At 44.6% G+C, this 19,847-nt stretch overlaps 1 protein-coding gene across 10 annotated transcripts in view; it reads right to left on the minus strand.

The window, feature by feature from the left end:
- The window catches only part of pcnt (pericentrin), a 32,493-nt gene that overhangs the window by 10,370 nt on the left and 2,276 nt on the right, over positions 1-19,847 (minus strand). For 2 of the 10 annotated variants that reach the window (XM_076108465.1, XM_076108460.1), the window contains 42 exons: positions 18,645-18,821; positions 18,166-18,294; positions 17,173-17,322; positions 16,180-17,051; positions 15,739-16,092; positions 14,978-15,386; positions 14,368-14,775; positions 14,055-14,273; positions 13,790-13,885; positions 13,506-13,649; positions 13,005-13,233; positions 12,715-12,794; positions 12,310-12,607; positions 12,085-12,185; positions 11,446-11,557; positions 11,079-11,205; positions 10,737-10,856; positions 10,578-10,656; positions 10,376-10,480; positions 9,983-10,094; positions 9,833-9,873; positions 9,608-9,742; positions 9,255-9,501; positions 9,026-9,176; positions 8,258-8,711; positions 7,973-8,170; positions 7,790-7,861; positions 7,091-7,195; positions 6,621-6,773; positions 5,754-5,900; positions 4,102-4,262; positions 3,700-3,872; positions 3,395-3,576; positions 3,135-3,297; positions 2,772-3,014; positions 2,616-2,645; positions 2,067-2,299; positions 1,705-1,812; positions 1,418-1,438; positions 817-1,053; positions 558-731; positions 204-356 (listed from right to left, as the gene is read on the minus strand). In XM_076108465.1, coding sequence (XP_075964580.1) covers positions 204-356; positions 558-731; positions 817-1,053; positions 1,418-1,438; positions 1,705-1,812; positions 2,067-2,299; positions 2,616-2,645; positions 2,772-3,014; positions 3,135-3,297; positions 3,395-3,576; positions 3,700-3,872; positions 4,102-4,262; positions 5,754-5,900; positions 6,621-6,773; positions 7,091-7,195; positions 7,790-7,861; positions 7,973-8,170; positions 8,258-8,711; positions 9,026-9,176; positions 9,255-9,501; positions 9,608-9,742; positions 9,833-9,873; positions 9,983-10,094; positions 10,376-10,480; positions 10,578-10,656; positions 10,737-10,856; positions 11,079-11,205; positions 11,446-11,557; positions 12,085-12,185; positions 12,310-12,607; positions 12,715-12,794; positions 13,005-13,233; positions 13,506-13,649; positions 13,790-13,885; positions 14,055-14,273; positions 14,368-14,775; positions 14,978-15,386; positions 15,739-16,092; positions 16,180-17,051; positions 17,173-17,322; positions 18,166-18,294; positions 18,645-18,821 — 7,902 coding nt within the window. The remainder of the gene's footprint in view (positions 1-203; positions 357-557; positions 732-816; positions 1,054-1,417; positions 1,439-1,704; positions 1,813-2,066; positions 2,300-2,615; positions 2,646-2,771; positions 3,015-3,134; positions 3,298-3,394; positions 3,577-3,699; positions 3,873-4,101; positions 4,263-5,753; positions 5,901-6,620; positions 6,774-7,090; positions 7,196-7,789; positions 7,862-7,972; positions 8,171-8,257; positions 8,712-9,025; positions 9,177-9,254; positions 9,502-9,607; positions 9,743-9,832; positions 9,874-9,982; positions 10,095-10,375; positions 10,481-10,577; positions 10,657-10,736; positions 10,857-11,078; positions 11,206-11,445; positions 11,558-12,084; positions 12,186-12,309; positions 12,608-12,714; positions 12,795-13,004; positions 13,234-13,505; positions 13,650-13,789; positions 13,886-14,054; positions 14,274-14,367; positions 14,776-14,977; positions 15,387-15,738; positions 16,093-16,179; positions 17,052-17,172; positions 17,323-18,165; positions 18,295-18,644; positions 18,822-19,847) is intronic. The other 8 variants (XM_076108468.1, XM_076108469.1, XM_076108462.1 and 5 more) reach the window with 7 other exon arrangements.

The raw sequence follows: 19,847 nt of genomic DNA on the forward strand, positions 1-19,847 counted from the left end.
GATAAATACAATTACAAATACGGAAGGGGACTTTTCCAAAATACATAAGTGCCTTTAGTCAAGTAAGATCTCCAATAGTCTGTCTAATTGGAAAAAAGATGCGTTTTGGGCAGGGGTACAGAAATAAACTCAGAGAAGGAGCGCTTAAAAAGCAGCTTTAAATTTTTTTTCAAAATTGACCAAAATAATGAAATAGCGCTGACCTTTAGGGCAGCAATCTGTTCTTGGAACTCGTCAACCTGAGCTGCATTCTGATTGGTCAGTAGCTCCAGCTGTAGTGCGAGGTGTTTTAGTTCAACCTCCTTGAGGCTTAGGTCCCTCTGCACCGTCTCCAGTTGGCCAAGCAGGACCTCGACCTGCAAAGACATTACTTATTAAATATAGAAGCAACACAGTTTATGGTGGTGGGTTAAAAAGTGTCTTTCCCTCGTGGTGACTTTTAAAAAGACGGATCAAGTTTGCATACACATTTGTACCAATAGGTGGCGCTGCAGCCAAATGCAAACAACCGGCACTCATCAGCCCAAAACACTGGCTTTGGGTAGAATCTTACAGACCTCTTGCTCTTTGCTCTGCAGGCTCTGTTGCGCGGTGTCCAGCGCATCGCTGAGCTCCTGAGTGGGGTCGCGCGTGTTTTCATGGTAACAGTGTCTCGTCTCATCCACTTTGGACTGCAGGGCGGAGATCTGAAGCCTGTTGGACAGCTGCTGCTGCTCCAGTGCCTGCTTATCCTGACAGAAGGGAGTATGTTTGTGAGGACAAAGAACGGCGGTATATTAAGAGTGACTGTTAAGTTCAAATGTACAATCTTCTTACTTGTGTGAGCTCCTGTTCTCTCAACTTTGCTTTCTGGAGCTCTTGCTCCAGGTGACTGATGGATCCGTGACTCTCAGCGCTGTTCAGCAGAGCTTGCTCTAGTTCTCGGATTCGTCCGGCTAGCTTGTCTATCTCCTCATTGCGCTCTGTAAGGTCGCGCTGGGTTTGCTGATTGGATGCAAGCAAGGAGGCGTGGTCATCGGTCTTGTCTTTAATGATAGCTTGTAGACTCTCCACCTGCAGAGACAGAGGGGGGGGGGCATCATTTCAGATGACAAGTTTCTAGTTTTAAGTGGAGTGAAAACTACATTTGTAGATAAATTAGCCATTCCAGATCTGCAGCCTCCGGTACCAAACATGGAAGTTAAGCCATTCCAGAGAGCAGTGACACGTAGGTGAAAGACAAATGGAGTGCGAAACAGAAGCGAATGAATATTAACAAACGAAGGATTGAACAGGAATGAATGTAGAACACATGACGAGCACAAATAAGCAGTGAAAATTAATCCATGGGTGATTGCATGGATTAATGATGTACAATACACACCATGCAAAAGAGTCAGAGGAGCTAGGAGAAGTATGCTACGGTTAGATCTCATACCTGCAGAACCAAGTCCTGAAACTACAGCAATCCGTTGAGCACAGGGATAAACACATGGCAAAAGTCAGGCTCATGACATAAACAATGCATTCATCACTTCAACCTCTGTAAGTACTGCACGTATGCTTCATAATCCCATGAGCAATGTCATAGACACATCAAATACACACACGCACACACTGCAAATGCAATGCACTCTTTATCTAGAAACACAAGCGTTTTGTGAGATATTGTCCAGATGCGAAATATTACTGTATATACTTTGCTAACAAATGAATGGGCCTCACCCTGTGTCCTTTGTTATCCACGCTGGACGACTGTCTGAGTTGGGCCTCCAGGCTTCGGATCTCCTGCTGGAACTCGTCTCTCTCGTGTTCACGCTCCACAGCCTGCTCCTATACACACAGGAACAAGTGATGTGAAAGATTGCATCTGCAACTTTAAGCAGCAACATGAGAAATGCCCTGCTGTGACACTCGAATAAACAATAGGAAGTAAGTGAAGCGAGAATGCAAGATCATAATAGGAAGTGTTCAGATGACTGCAAATTAAAGGGACAAACGAAAGATTTATAAAGAATTGCACTTTACATGAAATTTAAAAAAAAGGATATTTAAAGCAATATTTATTTTAATTTGTAAAAACTCACTTCTATAAATTGCCTGTCGTGTTTCAGCTGCTTCTCGAGTGCTTGGACGTGCTGGTTGAGGTCTTCGGTGTGGGTTTTGTGGTGCTGCTCCGTCTCCAGGCCCTTCGTTTCCTGCTCCTCCAGCTCCCTCTCCAGAGCCCTGAGGTGCAGCGACAGAGAGCTGTGGTCCTTCTCTGCCTGCCGCTGCAAGTCCAGCCTATCCTGGGTTAAATGCTCCGTCTCTGCCAGCAGAGCTTGAAAAATAAAAAACGGGTATGTTAGGGCAATTGTGTCAATGCAAATATACACAGAGCCGGGGAGACAATAGAGGAGTTAAATACATATTACACATCCTGTGCCTTTCTTCCTGAAAAAAGCATTGAATGCATTCAGTTTGACAGCTCTGAACAAGAACATTGTGTAAGAGGTAAAAAAAAGAAAAAAAAGACACAGCACTCAAAAGAGTCTTTGCTACAAACTACTGGCACAAACAGCCACTTCACACAGCACGGCAAATGTACCACATATTCATCCCAACCCCCTCATCACACTCCACTCTGACCCACAAACCTGCGTCAGGATCTAAATTGAGCCAACGGCCTACGGAGAGAAGACACATCTGAGCACAGACATTATTATAAGTGTGTGGTCAAGCGCACTAAAGAGGTCATGTAATATGTTTACGCAAGACAAGAGACGCATGACTCCACGCTCGCTCCCGCTCACCTTTCTCCCTCTCCCCCAGACCAGCGGAGAGGTGCTCCTTCTGCCGGAGGAGCAGCGTGTGCTCCTCACTGAGCTCCTGAAGCTTCAGTCTGAGGTTGTCCAGCTCTGTGGGGAGGACCTGCATCTGGTGCAGCTTCACCTTCAGGTCCTCCAGCTCCTCCGCTAGTCTTTCCTCTTGTACCTCCTTTTGCTGCAGAGACTCCTCTAGGAGTGCTTTCTCTGCTACATAGCCCTCCAGAAGCCCTGAACACATGCAAAGGAAAAAGGTTTTGGTGAAATTTTAGGATAGGCAGAGGAACAACAGTGTGGCAACAGTCAGTGGATTAACTACTGTAACAGAGCAAACAAGTATCTAGTGCTCACCCTCTGCCTTGTGAAGTTCCAGCTGGAGTTTACTCTTCAGCTTCGCCTCCTGATCAAGCTGCTCCATCAGGAGCTTGTGCTGCTCAATAAGTTGGGCGGAGTCGTCTCTGCCCTGAGAGAACTTCTCCTCCAGAGAAAGGTGGACATCATGAGTCTGCTCCAGCTGGAGAGGTTAGAAACTCACCGTTAGAAAGCGGACAATGCCATAAAGAAGAAAGGGGGGGGGGGGGGTTTTGTGTGGAGCTCTCTGCATCCTTTACCTGTGCGTTGGCCTGGTTGAGCAGTTCCAGTAGTGTTTCGACTGTGTGACGCAGTCGGCTGCAGGCGTTCAGAGCCGCTTCTTCTCCCCCAGGACTGATCTGAGTATCTGAAACCAGCAGGCTCTCACAGAGCAGCTGGGTCAGCTCCATGTCTTCTGAAGACACGTCCGCCACTGAAATACCTACGAAATGAATAAGTCAAAAGTAATCATTGCCCCATGGTGTCTGAAGAACTAAATGTTTATGTATATCTGTATCTCTAACAAAAACTAGAGCATAAGATAAAGCATAGAATGCCAACAAACCGGATTCTTGTGCATCTTTGTTCCCCGTTGAGCTCCTCTGACGGGTCGCCTGCTCAGATGTTTGGGCTCTGGCACTGATCTTTTGTCCAATCAGGTCTTCTGTTGTAATGGTGCTGCGAATCATCTCAATCAGCACCTTCCTCAGTTTTTCATTGGCCTTGTGCAGTTTACGTCTGGGAAAGCACAAGCGACACATGTGCAAACTAATCACTTTCTACATTTAACACACCGGCGTCTGGATGTTTCCAATAAAGTCAAAACAGATTCTCACCTTAATACAATTTTAAGTTAAAAAAAACAAAAACTAATATTAACTGATAGCTGGTGTTCTCACCATTAAGTATACAATTCACCCAGCTGTAAATGCTACAAACACGGAACAATGTCCACAACACCACTTACCTTTCCTCTTTAGCAGTCTGCAAGTCACTAGTGAGCATGTTCAGAAGGTTGCCTCCCTCTTGACTCTCTCGCTCCCTTCGTTGGAGGAGAGTGTCCAGAGTCTCCATCTCTGAGCGCTTCCCTTCTAACTCCCCCTGCAGACAGCCAACTTCTGCTCGCAGCTGGAAACGGGGACAGAGCTAGCGGTTAATTCTACCAACACTTAACACACACACCTATTACCTGCACCTCTCCCACCTGTGCTATGACTTGTTAAAGACATCCACGTGAGCCAGAGACAATAACCAGCACCAAAATCACATCAGCTATGAGACACAAAACACACTCCTCCTCCATTAAAACCAGCCTATAGCCCACATATACACACACACGCTGGCTGTGATCATCAGGCATTGTTGGCAGACGTACTCTGGTTAATCTCCACGTCAGTGTCTGCTTGAGGCACAACTTCTGCACGTTCTCCCAGTTTTCTTCCAGGTCTCTGAAGCTCAGTTCATCTCACCTTTCGTTCCTCGACCGCTTCATTCGCTCCCTCTCCTCGTCTTCTTCCCTCTCTTGTTCCCTCTCCTCTCACCACGTCTTCTTCCCTCTCCTCTCACCACGTCTTCTTCCCTCTCTTGTTCCCTCTCCTCTCACCAAGTCTTCTTCCCTCTCTTGTTCCCTCTCCTCTCACCAAGTCTTCTTCCCTCTCTTGTTCCCTCTCCTCTCACCACGTCTTCTTCCCTCTCTTGTTCCCTCTCCTCTCACCACGTCTTCTTCCCTCTCTTGTTCCCTCTCCTCTCACCACGTCTTCTTCCCTCTCTTATTCCCTCTCCCACAAACCATCAAACACTTCTCATGCAGCCACCTGCCTCAACAAAACAATGTTGTTGCCCTGACAACAGCACCCTCCCAACCCCTCTTAAGCTTCCCTTTGCTAACCTCATGGGGGGGGGGGGGGGGGGGGGGGGTAATATCTCACTATCGAGAGCCAAGCCAGGAAGGTGCCATGGAAACGGATGCACACACACGTCACATTATTGCCGATTGTGCCAACATCTAATATGGATTTACAGAGTTAGGAGACGTGTAGGTAAGTACGAGAAATCCCACATTGATTTATGAAGTCAGTCCCGATAAAACCATAAACTGTCTTTTGGAAAAATAAACGTAGGCTTTACTGGGTATAACGATTAGTAACCAAAGAGATGGTAAACAGTTTAAAGTTCCAGTATTCCAACGATTAATCGATTACCCAACTAGTAGACCAAGAGAGCAGGACCACGAATCACACCAGATTAGAGTTTCATCGATACGACAATCTATTTTTTTTTTAAAGACGTAATCTCATGCAAAGAAAAACTACCCTATGGATGCCTTAGCAGCATTATTCTCTCTTCACTCTGAATTCCCAGGCTGTCTTTATTGTATTTACAGCTTCTAATTCCCTATAACTTCTAATGCACCAATTATTTTCATTCATTTCATCCTTTGAGCCTCAACACCCATGATGCAACACATTCTTCTCAGGCCTGTCCAATCTTGTCCCCCAGCAAAGTGAAGCTGCTGGTGCCAGTTTATTTATTTCATTTTTATTTGCACAAAGAATCGTAAAACCTATAAAACCACTAGACTGGGTAGGTAATGTATGCATGTGTGTGTGCGTCAGGTACCTGGGCCACCACAGCGTCCAGTTGCTGCAGCTGGATAGTGAGCTGACTCATTTTGCCCGTGTAGCTCTGCTCCTTCTCCTCCTGTTCAGATGTGACGCTCCGCTTCAGGTCCTCAAGCTCCGCCTCCTTCTGCTCTTCAAATTCCGTCTTCAAACAAAAAGCAGTGATGTTGGTACATCAATTAAAAGATGCAGATCACCATCCTAAAAAGCTGCAGTCCAGTGTTGGCTCATTTATTCCTCAGCTAAAAGAGATCTCCGGCCATGTCTCACTGGCTGACTACTGGCTTGCACATTTCAGATGGTCAAATGCCAAATGCCTGAAAAAAAAAAGTACCTTCAGCCTTAAAACCTTCTGCATCCGAGGATAAAAAGCTTAGATCCATCCCATTTAGCCACTGTAGATGGCAGTAACACAAACACACCCACAGCCCAGGACAGATTCAGAGAGACAGATGGACAAGAACACTTCTACATATATGATGATGGAGGGATTATGTGGAAACTGGGTTTGAATAAAGCTCCAGTGGGAGTCCAACCAAGAGCTATGCCTAGGAATGAACTGGTGCAGCTGGAGCTTAGAGAGGGCAGTGCCACAGCATGCATGCACACACACACGCACGCACACACACACACACACACACACACACACACACTACAGCTCTCAATAATCCAGCGATATTACATAATGTTGTTTTAAACAGGCACTCAAAGTCAAATAACTCCACAACAAAGATCATATTTTCCACAAAAAAAAGGATGATTATATGTAAGCAACATGGCTGCCTAATAGATGTTCAAATACTAAAGCACTTAATCATAAGGAAGCTTCGAAGCTATCCACACTGTCATCTTTTTCCTCTTTTACCTTCAGTTGATTAATCCTGTCCTGCAGTCTCTCCTCTGATTGGACTTTGAGGAGCTCCACCTCCTCTAGGAAGTGCTGACGTTGCCTTAATGACTCCTCTTCCAGCTCCCTGCGACATGCCTCCAATTCCCGCGCAGAGACGGCCCTCAACTCCTGGAGCAGCCACATGTCATGGGTTTGTTTAATACCACAATATGCAGTTGGGTCAAATGTTCAGATTCAGAGTGCATCTCAGAAAAAAACAAAACAAATAAATACTCTTTGCCTCACACAAAGACACCATTATGAAAGATGGAGAATAATTCAGTGTAATCCCTTCTCCAATGGGCTGTAAGAGCCACAGAGACGAGGCTACTCGCCAGGCAGAGCACTGGATGTCAACTCACGCTGTAAAAAAATACAAATTCAAACACACACACAAAGAGGTAGCGTGATGCTCCCTCATGCTCGACACACACACATACACACACCTGGAGCTGGAGCTGTTGCTGTGCAATGAGTTGCTCTTTCTCAGCAGTGTAGGTATGCGAGAGCTCCTGAAGAGCAGTGCTGTGTTGTTGCTCCACTTCCAAAACCTGAGATAAGTGTACAGGATGCAAAGACGCATCAAATCTTGCTGAACATCAAAACAACATGAAAGGAATAGGATTGAAAAAAGGCAACATTTACCATAGGAAAGGAAATGTGATGAAATGATCAAGGAATCGAACAGGTTATCTCTAAAATTCAGTTTCAAAAGCTTTCGGGAAGATTGATTTATTAGACTAATTAACGCCAGCTTAGGGGTTTGCAATATCACATATGAGCTGTCATTTTTTGTGATGTCATTTCACGTTGCATTACCAATTTACCTAATTATATACAAGTTTCTAAAACCAATTTAAAAACTATTTATAGATACAATAACCAGGAGGAAGTTTGATAAATCCAGTGGATCAAATACCTAATATAAGATACTTTATTACAATGCTGCAAAAATCCAAATAAGACATTGAATGTTTGGATCAGTTCAAATAAAACTAAATAATCAATATTTCCTATTTATATCAGCATGGTAACTTCAAACTAATGAGCCATTTTCATCAGTGTCCTCATGGGAAGATAATTAAAATGTGGGCTTTTAAAGAGATTAGAAAACAAAGGTAGTGTCGGGACGATTGGGTAAATACCTGCTTCTTAAGAGTCTCCAGCGCTTTGCAGTGTTCTGTATCTAAGGCCTCTTTTTGAGCAGCCAGCTCAGTCTGGAAGAACAAATTGTGAAAAATAAGAGCATTTTTAGATCTGTATTTCTGCTTATTGACCGATAATCTGACTGATGCCTGTTATACCACCAGCCAATCTTTCCTTCTCACCTTGTGAACGTGGCTGAGCTCTGCTGCCATGGCAGTAAACTTCTCCATGTGCACCTGAGCCAGCTCTTTCCTCAGTTCCTCTCTGACGGACAGCTGCTCTGCTCCATGGCGCTCCATTATCTGCTTATGTTGGGACTTCTGGAGAGTCATGTCTTGACGATGTCTATCTTCAAGTTGCACCATTTCATCACGCAGCGTCTGATTTGAAAAAGAAAGACGATGGCATTCAAAAGTACTTTTAAATCCTAGAACAACAACGACAGCATTGTATTTCTGTGTCCTTACTTGCACTTCCTTCAGGTACGTGGCCTCCAAAGTGTCCATATTACCCAGCATCCTCTTTTCCAGTTCATCCCCCTCTTCCTGGTGTTTGCGAGACAACTCGGCTTCTAAAGCCTCGAGCTGAGCCTGACTGGTTTCCTGCAAAACGGCCTCCAGACTTTCAAGATCAGCCTTTCGTTTGGAATCGAGGGCTGCTTCTAAGGCGACAAGCTCCGCTTTGTGTTTGGATTCAAGTTCAGCGGCAGTAGCTGTAAGCCGATCTCTGTGACTGGCACCAAGTGATTCTTGTTGTGCTTTGTGTTTGGCATCGAGTGCGTGCTTCTCTTGGGAGTGTTTGTTCAGAAGTGTTTCTCTCTCGTGTTCCAGTTCAGTTTGATGTTTTTTCTGTAGCTCTGCCAGAGAGATTTCAGATTTTTGGGCCAAATTCTGTTCCAACGCTGCTTTTTCCTCTTGGAACCTGAACACACAAAAAAAAAAAAAAAAAAAAAAAAAAAAAAAAAAAAAAAAAAAGACCACAAATCATTCAATAGAAAGCATTTTCAAGGGTCATGGAGATGAAACTTGAAGGTGATTTTATTGTGATTTCAGGAAAAACACACCAGTCCACAGTGACTTGGTGCAGAACATTCACTTTTCAGACCATAATAGCAGCACTGTCGCTGAAATGTTGGATATTCTTTTCCTCAAATACAAACATGACTCGTGTGTAGGAGTCCATTGACCTCCAGCTACAGTCAAGACTTCAGGATCTTGAGCCTCCATAGAGCTCACCTGTGTTGTGCTTGGCGTAGCCGCTCTTCCCCTTGCTCCTGGAGGAGAGCAGTAAGCTCCTTGAGTTCTGCAGCCATGCAGCTCTTTTCCCGTTGTAGCTCACCGTCATACTGGGCCTCCAGTCTCTGACGCACCATCAGGACCTGTGGGCCTAAAAGACAAAACACACCCGTGTTAGAAGCTAGAGAGTCAACTGAAAACCCACGTGAGTCTTATAAAATGATCTTACTCTCATCATTGTCCAGTGCGGCCTGTAGAGACTTTAGCTTCTCCTCCTCCTCGTGAAGTGCTTTTTCAAGGCGTGACGTCTCCTTCGCCGTCTCTCTGTGAAGGTTTGACTGAAGAGCAGAGAGCTGAGCTTCGTGCTCCTCGTGGAGCTCTTCTCTCAGCCTCTTCATCTCGTCCTGAACATGCACCCTCTCCTGTTTCAGAGCTTCCTCGAGATGAACGAGCTCCCCAGCAAACTCCTGTTTCAGCTGCAGGAGTTGACAGGAACGTATACATAAGTAACACATGTCCTTCTATATAGCCGTCAGTATATTTGCACCTTTCTGGAATGCAGTGTTGTATACAAGTGCGTACCTTTTGTGTGTTCCTTTGCATTTCTGCATCCTGTTGCTTACTCAAGGCAGACAGTCTGTTCTCCAGAGTGTGGATGATGGTCAGCCTGGTCTGCAGCTCCTCAGTGTGACACCACATCCTCTGTTCTACCGCCGCCTGAATAAAATCAACACAATCTTGCATTATATAGACCATTATATGTAATTTATTGTAAAGATTATCTGATCGTCTTTCCTCAAATCTCACCTCAACCTGCTGTTCTGCCTCTGAACGAACTCTGGTAAGCTCTGCGACAAGAACATTTGAGGAGTCGTTACTTAACTGTAGAAACTTCTCAATACCATGATTGTATTGTTTGTAAAATTGTGTGCGTGTGTGTTTGAGAGAGTGAAGTACCTTGTAAATGACGGTCAGAAAGTTTGGCTCTAATTTGCTCTAGCTCCAGGGCATGACGAGTCATCTTCTCCTGCAGCTCCTCATAGTACTGGTCAGTGACGTCTGAGCGCACCTAAAGCATGAGTAATAATGTAAAAACAAGTAAGTGAGAGAGTAAAAGGGCCAGTGTAATCCAACAGAACTGCTTGTCGGACATTTTTGGCAACTATTTCTGTTTTTATGTAATAAAACTAAATGCACAAAAATATCCCATATTCAAACAATATTGAAAACTATGACGACAACGTTTCCCTTTGCCTTCAACGGGGAGCATTTGTGTGCCAAGAGCCTCTCACATATGAGGTTTGTATTGTGTTTTTGTGTAAATGGAGGCATCAAAGCTTGAAGTCTGACCTGTCGCAGCTCTTCCTTAAAGGAAAGAGCCATAGAAGATTCTAGATTGGCAAGCTCCATTGTGTGTTTCTCCACCAGCTGAAGGTGCAAACAATCGAGCGCTTCCTGAGTGAGAAATAACACGACACTTAAGTTACCTTGTGATCAAGAAACAAATGCAGCCAAAATTGTGCAGAAAAATTAAAACTTAGTATGTACATACTTTGCGTTTCTCCAGTTTGAGGCCAGTATCGGAGAGCACATGATCTTTTTCCTCTTCAGCTTGGCCTTGAGATATGAAACTGAAACCACAATGTAACATTATTAAAAGAATTTAATCCAAGTTTGTAGTCCATGCATCTGGTATTATATACTGATCTACCTGTCATCTGCTGTTTTAAGCACGGACTCTTCCAAGGCACTTTCCACCAGCCTCAGCTGAAGCAAAGCAATTTCTTCTCTGTAGCTCTCCTCTGTTGCCCGCATTCTCTGCTCGAAGTACCTAAAGGAGGATGAAGGTAAAGCATGTATGACTGGCATGGGGTAATTGACAAATGTTGTAGACTGTGGCCAAAACGCAAACCACAAAAAGGATACACCACCACAGTTTTAATATCAGTTTCTATTCTAAAGCATCACATTTCAAACCTGGACAGGCAGGTAGGCAATGATGCGTCCAGACTGTGTGTGTGTGTGTGTGTGTGTCTCCTTTGTGCTCTCATACCTCCTCAGGCTTTCCAGCTCAGCCTCATTCTGCTCTTTGATTTCCCGTTTCTGTTCATTAAACTCAGTCTTCAGGCGCTCAATGTCATCGACACGAGATGAGCGAGCGAGCAGCTGCTCCTTCAGCTCTGTGAGGAAATAAGGTTAGACAACAAAGAAAAAGGTAAGGGCACAGTAACTGGAATGAAGTTAAATGTTCCTCTGTGTGTCATATCACATTACAGACAAAAGCCATTGTTAGTAACGCAACATGTTTTATACTCCTTGTTCATGGAACATTTTGAATATCTTAACTGTAAGTATTTAAAGACATGTAGTAGATTAAAATACAGCATCGTCAAGCAGATGTCAAGCTGCGTCAATCTCACCTCCCAACTCCTGGCGACTGGTCCTCATGCTCTCCAGCTGGGTCCACAGCTGACCTACTTCTTGTTCCGACCTCTCTTTTAGCGAGGTCTTCTCCTCTTGAAGGTGTGAAACCTAGTTTACAGAGAGGAATCGTTGTTACAAGGTGCGTTTCCCTTCAATTATAAAGCGCAAGATGAATATATTAAGTGAAGATGGCGACAGCAGAAACAACGGATCAGTCGTGCTGTTTAAATGTTCGCTACCTCAGAATTTATTCGGCAAAACCATTTCTATAAACCATTTGACGTATTATTTCCTTTTCTATAAAATAAAATAAAAGGTAAAAACCACCTCAAGGAAGCGTAAAAACCTTTATGCGCAATTTAGGAAGTTTTATCAAATTTTGCGGTTACCACACATCTTATCTTATTTGATACTTAAAAATGTGCATAAAAATATGTGAATGGAACCACAGCTGCTGTAAACTTACTGTATTGTTTAAGATTTTTAAATTTCCTATCATTTATAGATTGATGCCTGCTTAAGGTCTATAAAATGAAAAAAACATGAAGTTCCATTATTTAATGTTGGGGCCTGTGGACTGAAATGAGAAATAAATGGCAACTTAACAACATGTTAATGTGTTTGAGTGAACTCACCTCTAGGTGCAGTTGCTGTTTCTTCTCCTCTAGGTGGAATACTTGCTGCTCTTTCTCCTTCAGCAATGCGTTATGACTAGAAACCAGCTCCTCCAGAGCACCTAAGCAAAAAAACAACAACATTTAATTATTATTTCCATGCAGAAGATAGATTGAAATGGTACGTTTTCATTATTAAAATAATGAATTTAGATTGTGCAGCCTTAGTGAAAGTAGGCAACTCACGGGCAGCAGCATCTCTGTCAGCCCAGGCTTGTTTCAGCTCCTCCTCCAGTTGTTGGTTCTGCTCCTTACTGGAGGCCTGGTGTTCCTGGAGCCGGGTCCATGACTCCCGCAGCTCTGACTGGGTCTGGGACAAAGCTGTCTGGGCTTCAGTTAGAGCTTTGTTGGTCTGGGTGAGGCAGACACGGGTGCTGGCGAGCTCCGTGTGGGTGGCAGTAAGGCTGCTCTGGGTCTCTGAGAGAGTTGTCTGGAGGTTCGACTGGGTGCTCTCTGCTTCCTTATCCCACTGTGACCTCAGAGCCTGATGACCACGATGAATTAAAGATGGTAAAACGTCCTAAATATGCTAAATAATGAAATAGCAGTACAGATGTTTGAATAGCATTCGATTAACAGTAATGAAATGACCTGTATCTCTTTGGCCTGCTCCTCCTCCATGACCGCTCTCTCCAGAGCAACACGAGTCTCCCACTGCTGCTTCAACTCATCTGAACAGACACAAAGCAAATGAAAAGATTCACCCACGTCAAAGAATTTGAAGGTTACATCCGTCATTGTGCTCTACTTTGCCCTGAACATGTTTTCTAAAGAATAAGGGTGACTCACCCACACCCATAATGGCACACATGTTGAGTGCACCTACAGGGACATGTAAAAGACAAAAGAACACCGACTGAACAACAGGAAAAAGCACTCACTCATGTCTTGTTGGTGCAGCTCGCACAGTCTCTCCTGCTGCTCCTGGTTCTGCCGTCTGATCTGGTCCAGTTCTAATTGATGCCGGGCCTGCAGAAGGGCACTTTCCTGGGCGAAGGTCTCCCTCGGGGAGGAAGAGACCTTGGTGAGAGACGTCTCCTGCTCCAGCTGGGACGTGCGGACGTTAGTGAGGCACAGACGCAAGGCTTCAAGCTCGCTGTTCTTTTGGACCTAAAGGTAATGAAAAGTATAACGTAAAAGGTAAATGTAAGTAAAAAAGGTATATAAAGTATAAAGTCTAGTAGTGACTGCATGTTTGGGGTAAAAGACAGTTGCGTTACATTAACATTTAACAGACACCCTTATCCCCCATGCCAATTGAGTACAAGTTGAATTCCTAAGCCCCTAAATTCATTCTAATTCCCTTGACTGTGAGGAAACAGATATAAGCATCGGCTGAAGATGTTTGGTGCCGTGTGCACACACAGTATATCGTAATATACCTGTGCCTGCTGCAGTTCAGCCTGGTGGGCCGCCTCCATGCTCTCCCTCAGCTCCAAGGACACCTCCATCCTCACGTGACTAAGCTCCTCATCGTGTTTGGCAGTCAGCTCTGAAACCATCCTCTCGTGCTCACGTTCAGTCACCTGGGGAAAGACACAATGGCAGAAGTGACGAGCTGAAAATACAATAAATGCTAATGCTAAAAATGCTAACTAACGAAGGGATATTCCACCGTAGTACGTCTATCTTAGAGTGAAGTGTTCGGACTCATCAATTCCGATACCTGTTTGATTAGGCTGATCTGTCTCTTCTGTTCTTCCTCCATAATAGCTTTCTGCTTCAGCAGTTCAGACTGCAGATGATTGTTGGACTCAGAAATCTAAAGAATTTATGGAGATAAACATATCAAGGAAATTACAAGACTTATAAGGCAATCCAACAAAGAGTTTAGCACCACTAATGCGGCAAAGTCCTATTATTATTCTGTTCATTTTAAATGTAATGATGATCAATCTGTATCCAGCTACACGGAGGTTGTTAAATCCCACCTCTTGTTGATGTTTCTCCATCATATCTTTTATCTGCTGTTGGTGAAATGTCTCGAGCCTTTCTGCAGCCTCCTCAACAGCCGCGAGCTGCTTCTCCAGGAGAGCCTTCACCTCCTCCTGCCTTTCCATCCGCTGCTCCTCCAGGTGTTGCCTCACATCGAGGAGCTCGTTCTCCTTCTCCTGTCTCTCTTCCTCCCATTTCTCCTTCTCCTCGACCAACTGTAAAAATCAATTTTGCACATCATTTTGATCTCTTGACAGTAGTGTAAACAATAGAAAAATAAATCAACTGGTGTCACATCATATATCTCACCTCAACATCCTTCACTTTTAGCATGTTCTCAAACTGTTCCAGTTCCTCCTCTAAGACTTGTTCCATCTTCTTAATCCGGTCATCCATCTCCTCCTCTTTTCTCCTCTGCTCCTCTCTCTCCTGGGCGTGGGCCTCCTCCAGGTTGGCCAGGTTTTGTCTCAGACAGAAGATCTGAGACTCCAGTTCATGCTTCTCCTTTTCAGCATCGTCCAGACTGCCCTGGCTCTTCTCCAGCTCTTCCCGCAATCTTTCAACTTCTGTTCTAATATTTACAACCTGCGCGCGAGTCGTTTCGAGCTCCTTTAATGTTTCGTCCAGCTTCATAGTCCTTTGACCCAGTAAGGCGGTTATGGTTTTGTGCGTTGTTTTTGTCTCCTCTAGCTCCGACATGAGAAGTTCACATTGAGCCTTCGGGGAAAGGAAGAAAGGGAACATTATAGTAATTTTTCTTATTGCCGCTTCCATTTCAAACTACTGCTGCTGCAGTAAAGTATTCTTTCCATTAATCGTTAGTGAGTTAGGGGTCAAAATCAACTGCTGCATACAGAGACTAGCATGTTTACATTTCTATAAAACTGTTGACACAAACCCACTCATCATACTGGTGTACCTGTAGGGTTTGCAGCCGGCTGTCGTGGCTGAGCTCCGGACTCTGTTTGGCAGAGATTTCAGGCTGCTTCATCTCCTGCAGAGACAAAAACAGCAGCTCCTGCTGTTTTTGATGAGACGGGAGTGCAGCCTCCTTCTCCTGCTCATTTTTCAGCTCCCCTACCGGTTTATTTCCCCCTTCTGTTGGAGAGGTAGCAGGACCCAGCAGGGAGGTTTCAGCAGCCTCCTTTCCAAACAACATCACTGCATTCTCTTTTTTTCTTTCTTCCATTAAGGCACTGAGTTTGTTCTTCAGGTTGTCTTGATCGTGGGCTTTCAAGTTCATCTCCTCCTCTACGTGTCTCCTCGTATCCTTCTCTTCTTCAAGTTCCCAGAGAGCCTGCTTTAGCTCTTCTGTTACTTGGGCCCACCTGACCGTACAAAGAGAGTTTTAAAAACATTATCAAGTTGATTCAAATTGTAGAATAGCTTTGAGCAACTTATGGAAACGTAGGGTCACTTTAGAACTTGTAGATGAGTTTGAAAAAAGGTTAACAGATTTTAAGATAATTGTCACAATTTAATTTAATGCCATTTACCAGTGGCAATACTTTTTTTCATTTTTCTTTAAATGAACCAAGAATGTTTTTTTTTTTACTTGGTGGAGAAAAGACCAATAAATACTTCATTTATAATATTATAAAAAACACAAGATGAAAACTTAATACAAACACATTTAACAGAGAAAAGAAAAGAACCACCTTCCCTAATTAACTTCATTACCTGCTCCTGGCCTCCTCCAGCTCCTCAGCACTGTTGATGACTTCCTCCCTCAACACATTCAGGTCCCTGTCCTTGAGAAGCAGCTCCTCACGGAGCTCCCCACACTGCTGATTCAGCAGCTCCTTTTCCAGGTCAGTTTCCTCAGTTTCCTCAAACTGCCGCTCAGAGAATTTACTCGTCTCCAGCTCGCCGGAAGAGGAGTCATGAAGCCAAGGATGAGAATTTTCCTCCACAGGAATGCCAGGCGAGCACCGCGGGGTAGACGTGTTTTGGAGGTTGACGCTTTCTTCGGGGAAACGGTTTGAAATCGACAACAGAGGCTCATCTCCCAACACCTCACTGTTCAGCTCAAAACTGTGAAGAGAGTCACAGAGACACATAAGGGGATTAAACTAGCCTAAACAACACACAAACACCATTAGCAATTAGCATTTCTCTAACCTGTAGTCTGCAGAGCAGTCCAGCTGATTGCAGTGTTCAAAGCTTTCATTGACCAATGAAGAGTGAGAGAGTGCAGGAGGAGCTGCAGACAGGTAGCGCTCCATCAGAATATCTCCCAGTAACGACACATTCGTGCTGTCCTCCACAGGTCCGCTCTCCAGATTGGCCTCATCTGTGCTCATCTTCTCCTCACAACTGAAACCAGCTTTTGCTTGGTTCTGCCTATTCTTCGAAGCTTTGAGTCCGATGACCTCTTCCTCTCTAAACTTCAGTTCTTTCTCCCTCTCCTCCAACAGCTGCCTGACTCCCTCCAGCTCCTCTTTGAGCTTCTGCATCTCCTCCTCCCGTCTCTGGAGACAAAGAGCAGAGCTGGCCACCTCCTCACTAAATCTCCTCTCTGTGTCGTCTTCCTCCTGAAGCCTGTTCCTCAGCTCGAGCACTTCTCTGTTCAGCTTCTCCTTCTCCTCTTTGTACTGCTGCATCTCGAGGCACTGAGTCTGGACTGAGCTTAACTGGGCCTGGAGGTCTTGTAGCTCCTCTTCCCTGTCTTTCCTCTCCTTATCCAGTAAAGAAAGCACATGTTGGTGTTTCTCCGTCTCCTCCACTAGTTCAGCACACAAACGTTGGCAATTCTGCCTTTCTTCTACCAGCTCGGCCCTCAATTTGTGTAAAACAGTGCCGGTCTCACCGCCATTGCCAGTGCTAAAGCCTTCAACACTCGACTGGAAGCCAGGACCTGCACTCCCCGATTCCTCCAATGGTGCCTCCTTTTGATTGAGGTCTGCATCTTGGAAGCAATGGCCATGCTGTTGTGGGGTGTTGAGGACTTCAGCCCCCGACTGACTTTTGATGCGCAGAAACTCTACACTGGTCTGTGTGAAAGACAATTCAGAGAAGACGCAAGTTCAGTTGCTGTGCACATGAATGGTGACGTGCATATCAACAATAATCCTGAAGTGCTGCACACAGATTCATGCTTTGAGTGGCACGGACCTGCTGGAGCTGTCTCTGCAGCGCCTGAATCTGTCCAGCAAGCGACTGAGCCTCCAGTTGAACCTGGTCTCTGCTGGCTAGCGCCTCCAGCAGGTTGGAGCTGAGCCGAGCAATTATCTCATTACGCTTCTCCACAGCCTGCTGGAGCTGCTGCAAGTGGAATACATGTATGAGTTGTTTTTATAAGCACATAAACACTTAAAGAGTACAAGTGCGGGGGTCTGCACCAAACAAAGATGCTCGAGTATATGATGAGTAGGCCACTCAGCAGCATGACAATATTTAAGATGAAATGGTATTTTGACACACATTTCACCTCCTGTGATATATCAATTGCAGTAGGTCATATTGATAAATATAAATTGAAAATGAATTAACTGTGCAGCCCTAATTCACATAACATAACTTTAGGCTTTTTAAAACACCTAGTTTAAACTCATTCCTCGAAACACATACATAATATAAGGGAGCTATGCAGTATTTTTAGATCAGTGCAGCCAAGCAGCCATGCAGAAGAGCAGACAGTTACATTCCCCATGGGTTGCTGATGACACGAAACACGTATACACACACACACCATCTTAAATCGTACACACAGCAATACCACACCAAAACTCACATCGTCTTATGGGTAAACAAAGCATGAAGACAAATTACTCCAAACAAATCTCAACACACTTCATCACGAAATGTAAACAGGAACACTGATTTATCGAATAAGTTCACAGACCAGTTTGCAATGTGAGAATTCAGAGATCATAATGCCAAGTATGCGTTCAAGACATTAAACCCATCTTCATGCTTCCCTTTTGCTCGTCATTTAGAGTCATACCTAAGCCCAGTTGAGTCTTTGACAGCAACAGCCAGAAAAAAGCCAAAAGGAACTACGTAGAGGACATAAAAGTATTCCAATGCTTCAACATGCACTATGGAAAATGCTATCATACCCTAAAAAAAAAAAGCAAGATATCCTCTGTAAATGTATAAACATACTCTGTATACCTTGAGCTGCTCTTTGCCAGTGAGTGCAACTAGTTCGCCTTCTCTCAAATCATTCACAGCGGACGATCTTGGCTCCAGGGTGGGGGGGGGCGGATCCTTCGGTGGTTGGTTCTGGGGTTCCTAAAGGATGAAATAGTTTTAGAATTACATTGTTTTTGTTGTTGTCATTGCAATCCATGCGTAATCTAATGTTGCAGTTAATAGTGCCACGGTTAATCCTGACCAGGTTGCTATGACAACATGCCCCACAGGCAACGTAATGGTTAGTGACCCATTTCTATAATGTATGTTAACTGAGCAGGGGGGGGGGGGGCACGGACCACTTGTTAAAACATACAGTGAGCAGACACTGGAGGTCAGGCAGTGTGACCTGTGAACAGTAAAGCAGTGGAAACGACCAGCTGTGAATTAATGGTTTCTTCTGTAACTATCAATGATGCATGACCGATAATCTTGATTAGTTGTGTTACCTCGTGATCGGTCTTCTCGCTCAGCTCCACGTCATTGGCCGAGGACAGCGCCGGTTCTACGGCTCGGCCTTGCGTCGCTCCGTCATTCTGCGAGACAGCCTTGCCCTTCCTCTTCTGCGTCTTTTTCGGCGCCCCCGCACCGTCGCCTTTCGCCCGCTTCTGTCGGAAGCTAGCAAGCTGCGCAGGAAGGACAGCGAGAGGTAGACGGACACATAGGTCAGGACCACTGAGCACCACCACACTATCAGCATGGTGGAGCTCAGGGGTCAAGGCGGAGAGACAACTGGATTCCAGATTTATCTCCTCAGTTTAAAAAAGTTACAAAAGCATCATTCTGAAATCATTGTGCAAAGTATAAATACATAAGAGTACAAGTTGTTGGTAGTCCCCGCTTTGGAAAAGAAAAATAGATTTGGCATAGATTTGATGAGTCAGAGTTGTGCAGCAAAAAAAAAAAAAAAAGACGGTGCCCAATGAAGCAAGAAGAAATCCCAAACTCATACCAAAAATAGGCTTCACCATTGCTTGACAAGGTATCCAGGTTTAAAATGAGGCGACGATGCTAAATATTCTCAAATCTCCAGAGAGCTACGTCAAACCCATGAGACGTGCAGATTTTAGTGACACACATTGGACAGCCTCTCAGCCCGGCAGAAAGAGAACAAGGTTCAAAGAGTTTACAAAGTACACATCCATGTCTGTCTTTTCATTTTCTGACATGTAGAAAAGTCAAAGTCAGAGACGGGGAAACTGGTTAACAGGAGTTTTTTTTTTTGAGGGATCACAAAGTCCTCTCTGAAGACATGAGGGGGAAAAAATATATCAAGAAATTGCACCCAAAAAGTTCATTCACAGTGAAAAACATCATCCCCAAACAAGTCACGATATTTTGCTTGAATTCCAGAAGGACTGATTTGGTAGAAATCCATCTCAGGCAGTTTCTCTTTGCAACACATTCCTCTTTTCTATCTCTCTCTCTCTCACAGCCGATTTCTCTTCTTTAAGCAGCTTAAAATCAGATTACAGCCGTCCACATTGTGACAGAGACCCTCGTGAATCCCTCCATCAATAACTGACAGTCAACCATCGATTTCCTTTCTTGCCGGTGGTCAGACCTGTCCCATTATTTCTCATCAGGGCAGTCCAGATGTAGATCTTGCAGTCTGTAGGCAAACAGCACACTGTGCTAACCTCCTCATCCTC

This window comes from Anarhichas minor, unplaced genomic scaffold (genome assembly GCF_050575085.1).
Source record: "Anarhichas minor isolate MPS153535 unplaced genomic scaffold, ASM5057508v1 ptg000040l, whole genome shotgun sequence".
NCBI lineage: Eukaryota > Metazoa > Chordata > Actinopteri > Perciformes > Anarhichadidae > Anarhichas > Anarhichas minor.